The sequence below is a fragment of the Wolffia australiana genome, chromosome 7, assembly GCF_029677425.1.
Source record: "Wolffia australiana isolate 7733 chromosome 7, ASM2967742v1".
Taxonomy (NCBI): Eukaryota; Viridiplantae; Streptophyta; class Magnoliopsida; order Alismatales; family Araceae; genus Wolffia; species Wolffia australiana.
The window spans coordinates 18,517,485-18,534,602 of NC_135841.1; the positions used below are offsets into that span (position 1 = coordinate 18,517,485).

Below are 17,118 nucleotides of genomic sequence, written 5' to 3' on the forward strand. Positions count from 1 at the left end.
CCCGGCGGCGCTGAACGCCATTGATTAGACCAGCGGAGCAACGTGCGCTGCAGTTTTCATCGAGAACTGACGGACGGGATGAACCCAGCTCAGGCTGCAGCGGACAGTCGACTTTATTCGTGTACGTTCAAAATGAATAATATTCTTCCTTTTCTTCTTCCGCTGACCAGTTTTCTCTCTCTAGAGAGAAAAAAATAGGTACGTCTTGGCACTGATCTTCATCTCCCCATCTCTAACCCTTACCCTGTATCTGTCTATTCCATTTTTATTTCTCTCCCTATATCTCTCTCTTTCGATCTTCTCTCTACGTCCCTATCTACTGGATTACAGAACTCTCCCACCATCCCTTCTTTCCTTTTCATTGATTCATATCTCCATTTCCACTACACGCTTGTCCCACTATCGATCTATTTTTTTCCTCCCCCTATCTCTTTCTTTATTTCTATTCCTACTTGTATTCCCTTGCAATCCTCATGTCACAAATCTCGGTATTTTCCTGTCTCTCTACATCTCTTTCCCTAAATAACTCTCTTTATCTATCTCTCTACATCCATATTTGCTCAAACTCTCCCCCATTTCTTTTTCTATCTTACGACGTTCATTATGATTTTTTCTTTCTTTATATCTCCCTCTCCCTCATCTATATATTTGTCCATCAATCTATCTATCTCTCTCTCCAATTATCTTCGCACCAACAATCCTCTCAAGCTTCATTCCCTCTCTAGAGCCGTGTCTACTCGACTCAAGCATTGCCCGTCAATCTTTCTTCTCTCTCTAACTTCATATGTCACTCTTTATCTACAAGAAAATCCCAACTCTATCCATCTCCCCCTATTTCTGAATCTCACACCATATATATCCATTTAATTATATCTCTAGATCATTATTTTTCTATTTCTCCATATAAATCTCTCTGTTTCTCTTCATCCCTATCTATCCGTCTCCCCCTCTATATGTATTCTCCTTAAAGTGGGGCTTTCTATCTATTTTCTACATCCATTGCTATTTGGATTCTCAAATTCTCCCTTGACTAGAATTTTTAAAACTTTATTTCACGCCACTGAAAATTAAAGAGGGTTTAATAATTGACTTGAATTTTCTATTGCTGTCTATTGCGTCATTCGGATGACTTGACAAAAAAACTAAATCCAAACTCATGTCTTAAATTTTTGGAAGGTTGATATGTCATCAGCCATCAGTCTTGAGCTTGACGCCTGTGATTAACTCTAGGTTTACAGCTGTTCTCCACCCGCTCCATCTAGGCCCTCAGTAATGGAGCAAGACTGCAGACTCTGTGACAGATGACTGACCAAATTGCGAGTCCGTTCCATTCTCTCATTCAGTCATCCTTATGGGGACGGATGCCGGTTTCAGAGAAGAAAGTGTAAAAACTGTCTTCCCCGTCCAATATCCAAATATCAGATGCCAGTTTAGGCTACCCTCATTTCCAATATCTGACATGATTTTTAAAATATTTTATTAATATTATAATAAGATGAATAGAGACAGAAATTATGGGCCCCTAAAATGCATACAAACACTGAATAAGAGGACAGAGAAGAATATATAGATAGAATTCACTTAATATGCCATTCAGTAGGTGACAAATAGAATCTGTTGCACTTTTTGAGATGACTGGATATCGAAGTTTGATCTTATCATCCAGGATCTTCTAACGTCTGTGTAATGATGGTGATATCCGTCCTGATATCCAATAACAGCTATAGTTTTGATGTCCGCCCCAATATCCAATCACAGCTAGAGTTTTGATATCCGTCCCAATATCTGATAACAGGTATAGTTTTGATATCCGACCCAATATCTGATAACAGGTATAGTTTTGATGTTCATCCCAATACCCGATAATTGCTATAGTACCGATAGACATCCCAATATCCGATAACTGATATAGTGCTGATATCTGCCCCGATATATGATAATTGTTAATAATGTCAAATGCGTCCCAATATCCGATATCGTTATCCAACTCTGGTCTTGTTTTTTTTTCAGGGTTATAGTTCCAGATCATCCCAAACGTGTACGAAGGACAGGACAGGACAACTTTTGTCCCATCCTATGTCCGATGTTAACTCAGGGACGAAGGATGGGACGGTTTTTTGTCCACCGACAAAAAAACCATCCCATCCAATAATCTTGGGACGGTTTTTTGTACCGTCCAGTCCTCCAGGGATGAGTTTTTGTCCCAAAATTCATCGAAAAAATACATTTTATATTTTTAATATATTAATATAGCTTAAAATACAGGGACTTTGATGCAAATTGTGATCGTGAGACCACGTGGCAACATCCCAACCGTCGGATGTGAATCCAGTGGTTTTCCATCCAGATTCGTCCGCCCATCGTCTGGAGAACTCCGGACGGACGATTATTCGTCCAATGGGATGAAAACCGTCCCGTCCGGTGGTCCCCGGGACAAATTTTCGTCCTGAAATTCATCTGGTATCCTCGGACGGGACGATTTTCCCGTCCCGGGACAAAAAAATCATCCCGTCTACGTTCCTGCACTATATCCAGGGTATCATATCCTGAAAACACTAATTTGGGGGAACCCAGTTTTTTTCCAGGATACCATATCCTGGAAACAATAATTTGGGGGAGAGTAGTGATGGGCTTTTTTATTTGGGCCAGACTTAAATAGGTCTAATCTTCTAAAGTAGAGTTCTTAGATCGCCAATCTCCAATATTCAATCTTCAATCTTCAATCTTCAATCTTCAAGATTAGGAGAAGCTCGACCGTCGCCGCGCTTCAATCTTCACCGGAGGAATTCCAAATTTCCAACTAAGATGCGTCGTCGATAATGTTGGGAGATGTCAAGGGTCGAGAACAGGGATGGATTTGCCCCATCGCCTTCCGAAGAAGAGTATGCCGTCGTCAAATCGCCGCTTTGGACATCTCCAACCAGAAGGAGATCGTCAGCGCCCACCGCGGCGGCATCAACTCTCTCAATGTATTAGAAATTCCCTAATTCTTCGGTTTTTCGCCTCGAGATTCAATCTTTTGTGGTGTTTCTTGTTTGATTTCTTAGGTGGACTTGACGGAAGGTAGGTATTTGCTTGCCGGTGCGTCGGATGGATCAGCTGCCGTGTATGATATTCAGTGTTCCACGGAGAGTGAGGGAGGTGGACGGATTGGAAAGCACAAAAGCCTCTTCGTCGTTGATAAGCAACACGCTCATGGGCATAAATTCTCCGTTTCATCTGTTTCATGGTATCCTGTAGACACGGGGTTGTTCATTACTGGATCTTTTGATCACCGGATCAAAGTTTGGGATACGAATGCTGTCAAAGTATGTTTTGAATTTCAAAATTTTGGCTTGTTTTGTCCATTTTCCTTTTTTTTTTAGAATCTACTGCGATCAATGTCGTCGTTTAATCTTTTTTTCTGCAGGCGGTCATGGATTTTAATATGCCTGGGAAAGTTTATAGAGCTGCAATGTCGTCTGTAGCCACAACCCACATGTTGATTGCCGCGGGAACGGAGGACGTTCAAGTTCGTTTATGTGATATTGCATCTGGCGCGTTTACTCATACGCTTTCAGGTCATCGAGGTGAGATTAGTCGAAAACTGAATAGTTCATTCGTAACCTATCCATGGAGGTTTTTAATTCCCATTTCTTCTTATATTTCCGTCATTTCTCCTCTTATAGGAGATCATCCAAGAATTGAGTTGTGAAGTATCGTTGGTTTCTCAATTTCTTGGACTAAATTTCATATTTGACCATCTTTTTAGCTAGTTTGTAAATTTTTTTTTTATGAGTAGTAAATCTGATCGCAGATGGGATAATGGCTGTGGAATGGTCCTCTTCTAGCGACTGGATTTTGATGACAGGCGGTTGCGATGGCGCTGTGCGTTTCTGGGATATTAGACGTGCTGGCTGTTTTCTTGTGTTGGATCAATCTTGCTCCCAACTTGGCAGCCGACCACCACTATCTGGCGCTCCATCAAATGAAGTATAATATCTCTCTCTCTATCTATCTCTATCTATATATCTATCTATCCATCTGTCTCTGCCAACTATTTAAAAAAAACTATTTTTCTGTGACTGTGACACTTGGAAGAATAATTTTCTCAGAGAGAGACTTTTCCAAGGGCATCAGATTCAACAGATGGAAAGATTAATCATCATCTGGGCACAAAAAAATTGCCAAATTATCAGAAAGGAAGGACTTTCAAGGGAATGGGTACAACCCAAAGGCTTCATCCTGGGTTGACTTCCAGCCGGAATAAATCCACAGCTCACTATGGCGCAGTTACTGCCTTGAGGGCCACAAAGGACGGGATGCATCTTCTGAGCACCGGTGAGATTCAACTCTCTTAATAGGCCGGTGAGTTAATTTTTTTTCTCTCTTCTTGCTTCAATTACTAAGTCTGCTCTGATAATTTTATTCAAACCTCACCTGGCAACCATAATATTTCCACTGATAAAAGGGTTTGGCTTGTCCGGATACTGATGTGTGATGTTGTCAAAGTCAAGTCTTCAATGTCAAAGGGCGTCATTGTTAATATCATTGTCAACTGAACCAGTTGATGTTGACGCTTTCATTGACGAGGTTGAAGTTTTTATTACTTAACTTTACTAAGTTGATGGCTAACATTGACGGATGGCGTGAACCGTCCTTTATACAACCACGTCAACAATTGTTGGTAACCTTGTCAACATATCTGTCATCCACACAAAAATTTGTCAATATCATCATCAATGTCAAAGAGGGTTTATGGTGTTGACCTCAATGGGTGCCGAACAATAACTCCTATTCCTGCAGGTTCTGACTCAAGGCTGAAGCTTTGGGACATAGAGTCTGGGTGCAACACATTGGTGAATTTCGAAGCAAGCCGTCTTCAAACCAGTAGACCTCTCGAAATGGCGGTGGCAGAGGATTCTTCCCTCGTGTTCGTCCCTTGCGCGACGACGGTCAAGGTTTCATATGAATCAGCTCAACTTGGACCTTAATGTTTTGGAAAGACCAAATTGTGTACACCGTTGACCTTTTTTTTTCAGGCGTTTGATATGTGGTCGGGCACTACCTCTCGGACGTTTCGTGGCCACTTAGAATCGGTCAATTGTTGCTTCTTCAACGCTCAGCATCAGGTCTTCATGTTAATTCAGACCATCTTTCTCACCCTCTCTCTTTAATTTTATTTAAGATAGTGAAAATTAGATTAGTAGTTTCATCTTTCAGGAGCTGTACAGTGGGAGCAATGACCGCCAAATTGTTGTCTGGGCGCCGACTAACAGGACTGATTCAGCCGAGGTATTTGGCATCTCTCATATATTTTCATTGAGAAACACTGCTCATTTATTCGCTTCTAAATTCATTAGTTTTAACTTTCTCTCTATCTCTCTCACACACAACACACTCGCTCTATCTCTCTATCTCGCCCCTCTCTATCCCTGACACACCCAAAAATTATTCCTGCAATTTCTAGCTTCAAACCGAGTACTCCAAAGCTTCTCTCACCCTTACACACAAAACTTCTAAGTTTGTTTTTTATAGAAACTCAATACTTTTTAAAGAGAATTTTAACACACCTAAAGACTAATTTTCATGCTCTCTCTCTCTCTCTCTCTCTCTCTCTCTCTCTCTCTCTCTCTCTCTCTCTCTCTCTCTCACGGACACAAACATCACAACTTTCATGCTCTCTATCACTTCTCTATCCCTCTCTTTCTCACTGAGAAATATTCATGCAAGATAACCATTCATCTTGTGATTGAGACCTCTAGGATCAGGAGGCAGCCCGGGGTCTCGAAGAGCATGACGCAGACCAAGATCACTGGAGTGACTAGCCCATTTTCAAGAACACTTCTCTCTTTCAGGTCAATATACTCTCCCTCAAGCTCTCACCAAACCCTGTTGATATACGCATGTTTTGGAAAGATAGTTGCACAGAAAGAAGAGCCACATATCCTATAGAAAAACCTTAATACCATCGGTGATTGGTCTGAGAATTATCTCATTGCCAAAAGAGAAAAAAGGCGGTTACCTGGAACTAAGTGGACACTTCTTCTGATGGAAATCAGATATACGTATATTACAGGTCAAGGTCAGGAAACCCTTGAAATCTGGTGCAATCAGTGCTTCAATTCATCGATGTTTTCTGACTCACTGCCCTTCGTAAGCTTGAATCCTCCTCTCAAGCTGTGGACAGCAAAAAAAATGGCATGGAAGAAAGATGAGAAACAGAATTGTGAGAGAAAAACCGATCTTTTCATCAAAATATGGAGTATTTTCAAACGAACCTGAACCATCATCTCCAACTTGACCTTCAGACGATAATACTCGTGTCTGATCAGGTTGAGGGCATGGGCGCACCTGAAAAAAATGCTAGATCAATCTCTTATATTTGAATAAAATATCATTGAGAGAGTATACATTGAAGAAAAAACACTAATTCCATTTATGAAATAAATTGACTTCTTAAGAAACCTGAATTGACTTTGTAACATTCAGATGAATAGTAAGAAGTTTGTGCATTACACAGTTTAATTCCATTTAGGTCAGTCGCATAATCAAGAGGTTTATGGAATCAGCAAAAAAGCCCTCACCCTTCTTTGTTCTTGGCCTCACAGAATTGGCGAAGTTTGACGCAGGCAAGCTTGATGTACTGTGCGCCCACGCTGCAATACAGAGTAATTGATTAATAAGGTAAACATACTTTATACCTGTATAAATATTAACTTTGCTTTTCTTTCAAAAAAAATATATATTAACTTTGCTCTAGGTAGTTGGAAAACTATACAAAAATCTTGAAACACTGTTGCTTAAAAGAAACATGAATACTTTCATGGCACCGTTATCACTTGAAAGAGATTTATCACAAGATAAACGCCCGCATCCTAGTAACTAAAAAGATTAAATATATTTAATGTAATTGAAAAAAATTAAAACTATTTTAAAAAACTAAGTTTAAAAACTATGAAACAAACTGTATACACCAACGTGGAACGAGAAAAAGAAAGAGGTAGACTTCAATCGAAGTGAAAAAAATAGAAGCTATGAAATGAAATCTACTGAATAACATGCGCCGCTAATGTTGAAAACATGAAAAGAAAAAAAATAGATAACAATCAATGTGATTTTTTTTTCTAATTAACGAAACAAGCTGTAAGATGTATCGTGTGACATTCATATGGGTCCATGAAAAGGAAAGAAGTAGATTGTAGAATTATTGTGTAACGAAAATTTTAAATTTCTGAAACAAACTCTACTGTGCAACTTGGGGGGTTCGCGGGAAACATTAAAAAGAAACAGACAGAATTATTTCCGCTATTTTTATACAAATTCCTCTTCAATGTGAATGAAAACTGATAAATTGATCTGAGGAACAAAGTGAATGAAAATTAAAAAAAATTGAAACAAACCCCAATCTGTAACTCACAGAAGTAAAAGTTGAAAGGACTACATAGAGCTGCAAAGAACTACATAGAACAACGGCCCAGCTAAAGGTTTGAAAAAAAACAATTTGGGGCCAAAACCTCAAAAATAGAATTCTTTCCGCTATCTTTTTACAATAATTTCTTAAAGCTGTGGACCGCCATGTGTTTCCATGATTTAATAGTCGGATTCCGGAAAAATACCTCGCACTACTGCCCTTGAGTTGATGAACATAAGCGTCAACCTTGAAATAATCTACCACAAGTTGATCCCTGCAGCAGAGTAAAATTCAATAGAACAGTCTCATACGCTGGGCGTTTCTGATCAATCACGGCCATTCCAAACGCTAAACGCAAGACTTGAAACAGGATTGAAAGGGTTTCGGCTATACAAAAGCGTGCTCAGCTCTTTGATTAGCCTCTCTGCATCCTCACAGAAGAGCGTGATAACCTCCGCCACAAACCCAGGATTAGTTTCATCCTGAAGCATCTGCAGCTGGTTGAACTGATCATCCAACAAACCCTTCAATCAAATAAGAAGGAAAGTTCATTCAAACGATCAAGGACACAGATTCCAAACCCGCGTCGAATTGGAGAAAGAAAAACCGCGAAAAGGATCAGAAATTCACCTCGGCGAACATGGAGTTGACGAGCCCGTTGAGCTGATCTCTGATGGCAGCGGCAGCCATGATTGGAACGGAAGAACGAAGGAAACTAGCGGCGATCTTCGAGAAGAAAAACGAAGGGAATTTATAGAGAGAGAGGGAGGGAGACAACGCCCTGAAGAAGTAAAGGGTGTGGCAGGCGCGCAGAGAAGGCGTGAAAGAGACTGGTGGGAGAGAAGGCTCGAAGAAGAAGCACCCATTTATCGCAATTTCCTCTTTCACCTCCTCCAATAACCAGTCCGATTGCCCAGACACGCGGCTCTCGGCATATATCTAGAGAGAGAAACCCGCAATAAATTCCAGCGATTTGCAATAAATTCCATGCTCTGCAGAAAATCCATGGCAGACGTCCTTTCACCAAATTGCTGTCTAGGCGATTTTCACCGGACCCTTTTCAGATTGTTACTTTTTGTGCGATCTCGATCGTTATATTGAGATTAATTTGGTGGAATTTATCGGATATTTAAGCGATTGATCACTTGTATATTGTTTGTTGCAGACGATCTATCAGTTGGGTCCATGGATCGTGATTGCAAGCTATATTTCTTTGAAAAATCGTCTGATCCCATCGAAAGAGGAATCTTTCTCTCTCCATTTAACTCTCATCTCTCTCTCTCGGCTTTGTCCACAAGTTCTCTTTCTATATATCTGTCTCTCGCTCCCCTCTCTCTCCTATTTGTCCACATATTTGTCTTCCTCTCTCTGTCTCTGTCACTCCCTCTCTATGCACTTGTCTTTTCATCTCTCTCCGTTTCCCTCTCTATCTCTCTGGCTCTCTCCGTTTCTCTCTCTCCCTACCCTTTTCTCTTTATCCAGTCTCTCTATCTCTCTCCGTTTCCCTCTCTATCATCTTCTCTTTCCCTACTTCTCTCTCCTCACCTTTTCTCTCTATCCACTTGTCTCTCTATCTCTCTCCGTTTCCCTCTCTATCTCTCTATCATGAGAATCATCTTCTCTTTTTCTGTTACTCTCTCCTCTCTCTCTCCCTACCCTGTTCTTTCTATCCACTTGTCTCTCTATCTCTCTCCGTTTCCCTCTCTATCTCTCTATCATCTTCTCTTTCTCTGTTTCTCTCACCTCCCTCTCTCTCCCTCCCTTTTTCTCTCTTTCCACTTGTCTCTCTGTCTCTCTCCGTTTCCCTCTCTATCTCCCTATCATCTCCTATGTCACTGTTTCTCTCTCCTCCCTCTCTCTCTCCCCTTCTATCTCTATCATCTTCTATGTCTCTGTTTCTCTCTCCTCCCTCTCTCTCCCTTCCCTTCTATCTCTATCATCTTCTATGTCTCTGTTTCTCTCTCCCTTCCCTTCTATCTCAATCATCTTCTATGTCTCTGTTTCTCTCTCCTCCCTCTCTCTCCCCCTTCTATCTCTATCATCTTCTAAGTCTCTGTTTCTCTCTCCTCCCTCCCTCCCCCTCCCTTCTATCTCTATCATCTTCTAAGTCTCTGTTTCTCTCTCCTCCCTCTCTCTCCCCTTCTATCTCTATCATCTTCTAAGTCTCTGTTTCTCTCTCCTCCCTCTCTCTCCCCCTCCCTTCTATCTCTATCATCTTCTAAGTCTCTGTTTCTCTCTCCTCCCTCTCTCTCCCCCTCCCTTCTATCTTTATCATCTTCTATGTCTCTGTTTCTCTCTCCTCCCCCTCTCACGCTCTCTCTTTCTTAGAGTCTTCCTCTCTTTGTCTCTGTCCAAATTTCTCTCTCTCATTCTTTCTCTCTCTATCTCCCTCTCTCTCTTTCTTAGAACCTTCCTCGCTTTGTCCCTCTTTCCATAAATCTCTCTCTATCTCCCTCACTCTTTCATAGAATCTTCCTCTCTGTCTCTTTTTCCATAAATCTCTGTCTCATTCTTTCTCTCTCTATCTCCCATTCTCTCTCCACGTTATCTCTTAGGATCTTCCTTTCTTCTTCTCTCTCTCTCACACTCTCTCTCTATCTATCTCTCCATCCCCCAATAATTAATGTATAAATTTCATTCGTAGAAGATTAACTATTAACATCTACTAAATAAAAATTCTCGGACGATGATTTGTATCACTATAATATAAAATATCAAGAAATAAAAAACGACAAATGCAACATATAATTAGGCTTTCTGAAATCCACTCAAAGACAAGAAAATGTATATAAAAAAGAAACGAGATGGGAAATTATTGAAACATCCGACTTAAAACTGTTCATCCAAATTTCAAGTTCTTCAGGCAGCCGTCTTCTCTTTCGCGCCTTCTTCAGTCCATAGTTCTGTGTTCTTCCCCGACTTGGACACCGTTTTAAGAACTTCCTCTGATTTTACACTTCCCTTGACGATCACCTTCTGTTCATCTAAATTGATGTCGAAAGATTCCACGCCTACGGAAGAACAGATTCTTGATATATTAAGAAAAATTTTGAAGGAATAATTTATTTTTCTTATTTTAGACCGACCTTCCATCTTTTCCAGGACCCTCTTCACTGCCCCGACGCAGCCTTGGCAGGACATCTTCACCCTGAGCACCACAGTCTGCCCACAGAAAAAATGGAAATTTAGAACAGATCTTGGATTGTGCAGAGATTCTGGTCTCGATTCTCTTTTCTGAATCATAGCAGTTGTCGGGTTAAGATCGATGTGCTGTAAATAATCATGTAACTCGGTAGAAATATCATGTTTCAAAACCTAAATTGAGATTTCTGGAGCTGGAGATCGAAGGAATTTCCTGATCTCAATGGGATTACCCAGGGGTGAATTCAAAGAAAATGGGGTCATCTTGAAACTGAGCACCACTGACTGCCCACAGAAAAAATGGAAATTGAGAATAGATTCTTGGACTGCTCAGAGATTCTGTTCTCGATTCTTTTTTCTGAATCATATAAGTTGTCGGTTTAAGATCGATCGGTAGAAAATGCTGATTTTAATTGGTTGCAATATCGAATTTTAAACCCTAATCCGAGATCTCTGATTTCAATTAAATTGCTGTACTATCTTGGGTTGAATTCCAAGAAAAAGGGGCGGATCGCAGTTGTCAGAGATCGCCTTGATACGGGATCCACAAAAATTTCCATTGGTTTTCTCCAATGGTGAAAAGGCAGACGAACAAGAATGTCTCTTTCACCCAATATCCAACGCCAGGATCCCAGAAAATTTCCGAAAGCAAGAAAATAATACAAATTGCGAATCTTCAGACGACCCGCAGTATCTTGATGAAATAAGGTTCGGATTCGAATCAATTAAGATCCATTAATGGAAGAGGAGTTAAAGACGAACAACCCAAGGATCAATAACTAACGATTCGCAATTTTTTCAAGAATCGAGCAATCGGAGCAAAACTTGGAACAAATCATCACCTCGTTATCGAGAAATTCGTCAATCGATGAAACGAGAAACTGCTCGGATAATGAGATTACCTCGGCCATCGTCGTCGAGAAATAGGGAAAGATTGATCTGGTACTGATCGCTGGCGGTCGTCCGACTTCTCACGGTAGCCTCGATCTATGAAGTCTCGGCCGGTCGGTCGGAAAATTAATATAATATGTTTATTGACTTTATAGTATCTTCGATTAGAGGGCCTACTTGCCTACTTAAATAAATAAATCTGTAAACATGAGATAAAAGGGATATTTCTTTTCATTTAAGGTGGAATTTATATTTGATCACACAATTGTCGTGGTTAGGAATTGTCGGGTCCCTGTTGGGTCCTGGTTTTTAGCACATACCTAAACCTTATCTAAATTTTGATCTGGTTTTGATCCTCCCCCAATCCAACCCGGTCCAATCATGCTGACTAGTCAATGTCAAAGTCAAAGAAAAAAAGTAAAACAAAGAGGAGAAATTAATACAAAAAGAAGAAAAAAGAAGAGAAGAAGAAGAAAATAGTAAAAAAAAATAAAAACTGAACAAAAAAAAGGAAGATGATAAGAAGGACAAAAGAAGAAGAAAATAAAACCATAGTGAATAAGAAAAGCAGAGAAGAATACGAAAATAGGAAGAAAGGAAGATGGAAAGATTAATTAAAAATGCAACCAAGAATAGAAGAAAGGAAGATGAAAAGATTAATTAAAAAGACCAAAAATAAAAGAAGAAGAAAGGAAGATGAAAACGTTAATAAGAGAAGAAGAATAGAAGAAGAAAGGACGATGAAAAGGTTAATAAGAAAAGAAGAAAGGAAGATGAAAAGATTAATAAGAGAAGAATAAGAAAGGAAGATGAAAATATTAACAAAAGAAGAAGAAGAAGAAGAAGAAGAAGAAGAAGAAGAAAGGAAGATGAAAAGGTTAATAAGAGAAGAATAAGAAAGGAAGATGAAAATATTAATGAGAGAAGAATAAGAAAGGAAGATGAAAATATTAATGAAAGAAGAAGAGAAGAATAAAGGAAGATGAAAAAATTAATAAAAGAATAAGTGGAGAAGAAGAAATGAAGATGAAAATAACAATCACAGAAGTAGAAGAAAATAAACGAAAAATAAAATAAGAAGAGGAGAAAACAAATGAAGAAGAAAAGGAGTAGGAAAGAAAAAGAGAAGAAGAAGAGAAGGGAAGGGGGTGGAGAATAGTGAAAGAGAAGGAAGGGGGGAGAGGGGGTGTGGGAAATGGTGAAAGAGAAGGAGAGGGAGAGAGGGGGGTGTGTGGGAATGGTGAAAGAGAAGGAAAGGGGGAGGGGGATCTTCAATGGGGAAGGGGGGAGACCATAAGCACAAAAGGCAAATGTGAGGAGCAAAAACTGGGAAGGGGGAGGCCATAATCTCCCTTATCTATCTCCGTTGTTTCCTTTATGTTTTGTGGAAATTCTTCATTGATCGATATCACAAGAGAGGGGGTTCCTCCCTATATGTAGAGAGAGAGAAACCCTAGAGGAGGAGAGAGAGACTATCCGAGTAACTACAAGAATGCCACTTGGATAGAGATATTCACTCACATGTTTATCTAATTTATCATCTCTCTCCTCTCTCTCTGTAAATCTCTCACAATTTTTTTCACATCCCTTCCCAACTCTTTTTCTCTCTCATTTCGCAGAGTTCTCGCGATACGAATATCCCTCACTGAGGGCCGCATACTCCTGATCCATAGCCGCCTTCCAGTGGGGAATGCTCAGGGCCTCCACATGGGACCGTGGTATCGACTCGGAGGTGAGGGATAGGTAGAAGGCATGATAGGCGGGGTGGAGGCGGTCATAGGTGACGTAGTGGGAAATAGGGTGAAGGGTACAAGAGCGAGTACCTTTCCGAAGAGCCACTGGGAGATGGAGGTTAGTCGATGCCGATGCAAGGGGTGCCGAACTTGCGTACGAAGGCGAGGACCCGCCTGGTGGCTAGACGGAGTCCGGAGCCGGGGCAAGTACAGATGGAGCGGAAGATCCCAACCGAAGAGGAGTAGCGGAGGAGGAAGCGGTCTCAAGGGGAGAGTCCACGAGGAGCGGAAGGGTGGGCACTAATGGAGGAGGATCGGGTGGAGGGAATGTAGAAGGTGGCGTTAGTGGAGACAGAGTAGGTGGAGAAGTGGGCAGAGATGGAGTCGAGGAGAAGTAGCGAGTGGACTCAAAGAAGGTGAGGTCGGCTGATACAAGATATTTTTGCTGATCAGGAAGGTATACACGATAACCTTTCTGGGTGCGAGAGTAGCCAACGAAAACTCCTTTGAGAGAGAGAGGAGCCAATTTGGATAAATTGGGGGTGTGGTCGTGGATAAATGCCACACACCCAAATATCCGAGGAGGTAGCGCGAAAAGATCGCGATCAGGGTGAAGGCGACGAAGGGGAACTTCACCACCCAGAGGAGAGGAGGGTAAACGGTTAAGGAGATAGGTAGAGGTGAGTAGGGCGTCCGACCAAAGGTAGTGTGGAATGCCCATCTCAACGAGTGCAGTGCGGGTCATGTCCAGTAGATGACGGTATTTCCGCTCGGCGACACCATTCTACTGGGAAGCATTGGGGCACACGGTCTGGTGGATGATGCCAAGGGAGGAGCAAAGATCTTGGAGTGTCGTTTGAACGAACTCCAAGGCATTGTCCGTGCGGAGAATTTTGGGGGTGGAAGTGTATTGGGTGGAGATCTCTTGGAGGAACTGACGAACCGAGGAGAGAACATCGGTGCGGTCATGAAGAAGGTAAACCCAAGAGAGACGAGAGAAGTCATCGACAAAGACGATGTAATAGCAAAAATTTGAGATAGAGGAGACACGAGAAGGTCCCCATACATCACAGTGTACAAGATCAAAAGGTTTCGTGCTCGGAATAGAGTCAAGACGAGAGTATGTAGAGCGAAAGTGCTTGCCCAACTGGCAAGACTCGCAATCAAAAGGGGATAAGGTTATCCAAGGGAGGGCCTGTCAAAGTTTGGTAATGCCGGGGTGGCCCAAACGACGATGCCATTGAAGAGAAGGCTCCGACCGGGAGAGAAGACAACGAAAGCCAGTGGGAGGAAGATCGGGAATGAGCTCGTAGATACCCCGGCCGGTCTCACGTCCCAAACCAATCCTCTTGCCCGTCCGCAAGTCCTGAAAAATACAGTGATAAGGGAAAACGGACACCGAGCAGAAGAGGGTTTTGGTGATGGCGCTAATAGATAGTAGGTTAACGGGAAAGTTGGGTACGTAGAGAACATCAGATAATGGAAGGGAGGGAGTCGGGAGGAACGTCCTTTGCCCCGAACGGGACAAACACGGCCATCCGCAATAGTGACTGACTCTGGGCGAGGAAGGTTAGAAAGTCGAGAAAGTAGGGTGGGGGAACCTGACATGTGTGTAGAGGCACCCGAGTCGATAATCCAGGGACCCGGAGGAGAGGCAAGAAGAGCAGTACCTGATGGCGAAGCCGACGCAATGTGTGAGGCATGAGAGCCGCTAGCACTCGAGCTGTCAGTCGGAGGCCGAGCAGAGAGCATGAGATCATATTCCTCCCGAGAGATAGTAAGCACATCCGATGCCAAGGAGGAGTCCGTCGTGCTAGAATTGGCAACCTGGTCAGGCTTGCCAAACTTCTGCCAGCATTTGTCGGAGCGATGGCCATATCATTGACAGTGAATGCATGGAGGATATAGGTTGCTATCGCGACCACGGCCCCGTCCCCGACCGCGACCACCACCATCCAAGCCGCGTCCGCGAGGTCGAGTCTCCGAGGAGAGTGCGGTCGAGGCAGTTGACAAGGGAGCCGGAGCAGAGATAGCTGACCCCGGGGAGCTAACTCGTAATGCGGTGGAGAAGGCCTCGCCCAATGTCAGCAGAGTGACGTCACTCAGAATGTGACCGCGAATCTGTGAGCCGATGGTGGGGTTGATGCCAAACAGAAATAAACCAGCAGCAATCTCCTCGCGGTAGTGGCGCTGCGTGGCGAGGTCGGTCGTGTACGGCTGATAAACTGCGAGCTGGTTGAGGAGGGAGCGCAGAGTGGCATAAAATTCTTGAAGTGGACGATCGCCCTGACGAGCGCGAAACATTCCTTCAACAATCTCCACCGTCCGACCAATGTTGGACTGATACCCGTACATGCGGGCCCATTCGTCCCAAATGGCCTTAGACAGGGAGATAAGCTGCATCGGTTCTGCAATGACGGGAATAGCCATCTTCAGTAGCCAAGAGGTGACGGCCTGATCTTGAACGACCCATGTAGCGAATTTTGGGTCTTCAAGAGGGGGTGGGTCGTCTGTGAGGAAAGAGACCCGGCCATGGATCTCAAGAAAGCGCCGGAACCCCGCGGACCACGTAACGTAATTGGTACCGTCAAGGAGGGTTGTCGGGCATTGAAGACAGGTGATGAAGCTTGGGGAGGACATGTAGAGGTCCGGGGGCATGCCCAGAGATGTAGGAGTAGTCGTAGGCGGAGGCGACGCGGAGGCCGACGCAGTGTCCTCACCTGCCATATGAACCGGTGTAGAGGCGGCCGAGAAGGGGACCCAAATTGGCCTCAATTAGCTCCAAGTGGGCCTCAATTAGCTCCAAGTGGCCGAAATTGGCCTCAATGAGCTCCAATTGGGCCTCAAGTAGCTCAAAAATTGGCCCAAATTGGCCAATTGGGCCGAAATTAGCCCCAAATTGGGCCGAAATCCCAAAAAAAAAGAAATTGGGTCCTAAGGGGCTCAGATTTGGGAATAGGCCCAAATTAGCCCCAAATTCGGACCCCGATTTGGGAGAGGAGCCCAAATTAGGGGTAATTTGGGGGGCGGCGGCGGTGGCGGCGGTGGCGGCCGCCGCGCTTACAGTAGTGGTGGTGTCGCAGGGCAGCGACAGCGGAGCGCGGCGGCGGCACACGGAGCAGGCGGCGCGAAACAGGAGGGCGGCAGATCGCGGCGGCTCCGCGCGGAGCAGGGGCGGCGGCGCGCGGCGCAGGCGATGGATCGCGGCGCGCGCGAGCGAGCGGGCGGCGGCGCGTGAGGCGACGGATCGCGGCGGCGATGCACAGAGCAGGGGCGGCGGCATCTGCGCGCAGAGCAAGGGCGGCGACGCCGGAAAGGACAGGGCGGCCGCGCGCGGAGCAGGGGGCGGCTGCGCCGGAAAGAAGAGGTCGCCGGAGGATGGCGGAGCAGGACGGCGACGCGTGGAGTAGGGCGACGGAGAGCTTAGATGCCTCTCGGATGAAGGCGGCGCCCAGTAGAGGACGCCATTGTAGGAGCGGAGGAGGAGTCGGTGGTGGAGCGCCGCCAAGGTCAAGGATGACCTAGCTCTGATACCATGTGGAAATTCTTCATTGATCGACATCACAAGAGAGGGGGTTCCTCCCTATATGTAGAGAGAGAGAAACCCTAGAGGAGGAGAGAGAGACTATCCGAGTAACTACAAGAATGCCACTCGGATAGAGATATTCACTCACATGTTTATCTAGTTTATCATCTCTCTCCTCTCTCTCTATATATCTCTCACAATTTTTTTCACATCCCTTCCCAACTCTTTTTCTCTCTCATTTCGTAGAGTTCTCATGTCTCTCAATTTGCATTTCTCTATTATATGTCTCTCTTGATGGATATTATGTGGCCATCAAGACAACCATTTTTCCAGGTTTTATTTAAGTTCATTGAAATAAATACAAATTTTTATTTCGAGATTATAGGGACATGAGTAGATGATATGATAGTGAAAAAGATGATAGTAAACCCTAA

General features: G+C 43.6%; 3 protein-coding genes across 3 annotated transcripts; 1 reads left to right on the plus strand and 2 right to left on the minus strand.

Annotated features, from left to right (window-relative positions):
- The first annotated feature begins 2,684 nt into the window (after positions 1–2,684).
- LOC144705116 (WD repeat-containing protein ATCSA-1-like) lies at positions 2,685–6,741 on the plus strand. Its single transcript, XM_078577653.1, has 10 exons — positions 2,685–2,969; positions 3,048–3,308; positions 3,410–3,569; positions 3,797–3,972; positions 4,095–4,320; positions 4,786–4,940; positions 5,022–5,111; positions 5,203–5,274; positions 5,745–5,837; positions 6,591–6,741. Exons 1-9 carry the CDS (start codon positions 2,820–2,822, stop codon positions 5,805–5,807), a joined length of 1,353 nt encoding a protein of 450 aa, XP_078433779.1. The 5' UTR covers positions 2,685–2,819; the 3' UTR covers positions 5,808–5,837; positions 6,591–6,741.
- On the minus strand, positions 5,903–8,283 carry LOC144705117 (histidine-containing phosphotransfer protein 2-like). Its single transcript, XM_078577654.1, has 6 exons — positions 8,024–8,283; positions 7,787–7,917; positions 7,599–7,667; positions 6,567–6,638; positions 6,261–6,333; positions 5,903–6,159 (listed from the first exon to the last, which is right to left on the minus strand). The coding sequence occupies exons 1-6, from the start codon at positions 8,081–8,083 to the stop codon at positions 6,124–6,126; spliced, it is 441 nt and encodes a 146-aa protein (XP_078433780.1). The 5' UTR covers positions 8,084–8,283; the 3' UTR covers positions 5,903–6,123.
- Positions 8,284–10,115: 1,832 nt separating this feature from the next.
- On the minus strand, positions 10,116–11,595 carry LOC144705118 (copper transport protein ATX1-like). The gene is made up of 3 exons (XM_078577655.1): positions 11,437–11,595; positions 10,480–10,555; positions 10,116–10,404 (listed from the first exon to the last, which is right to left on the minus strand). The coding sequence occupies exons 1-3, from the start codon at positions 11,443–11,445 to the stop codon at positions 10,253–10,255; spliced, it is 237 nt and encodes a 78-aa protein (XP_078433781.1). The 5' UTR covers positions 11,446–11,595; the 3' UTR covers positions 10,116–10,252.
- Between the last annotated feature and the right edge of the window lie 5,523 nt (positions 11,596–17,118).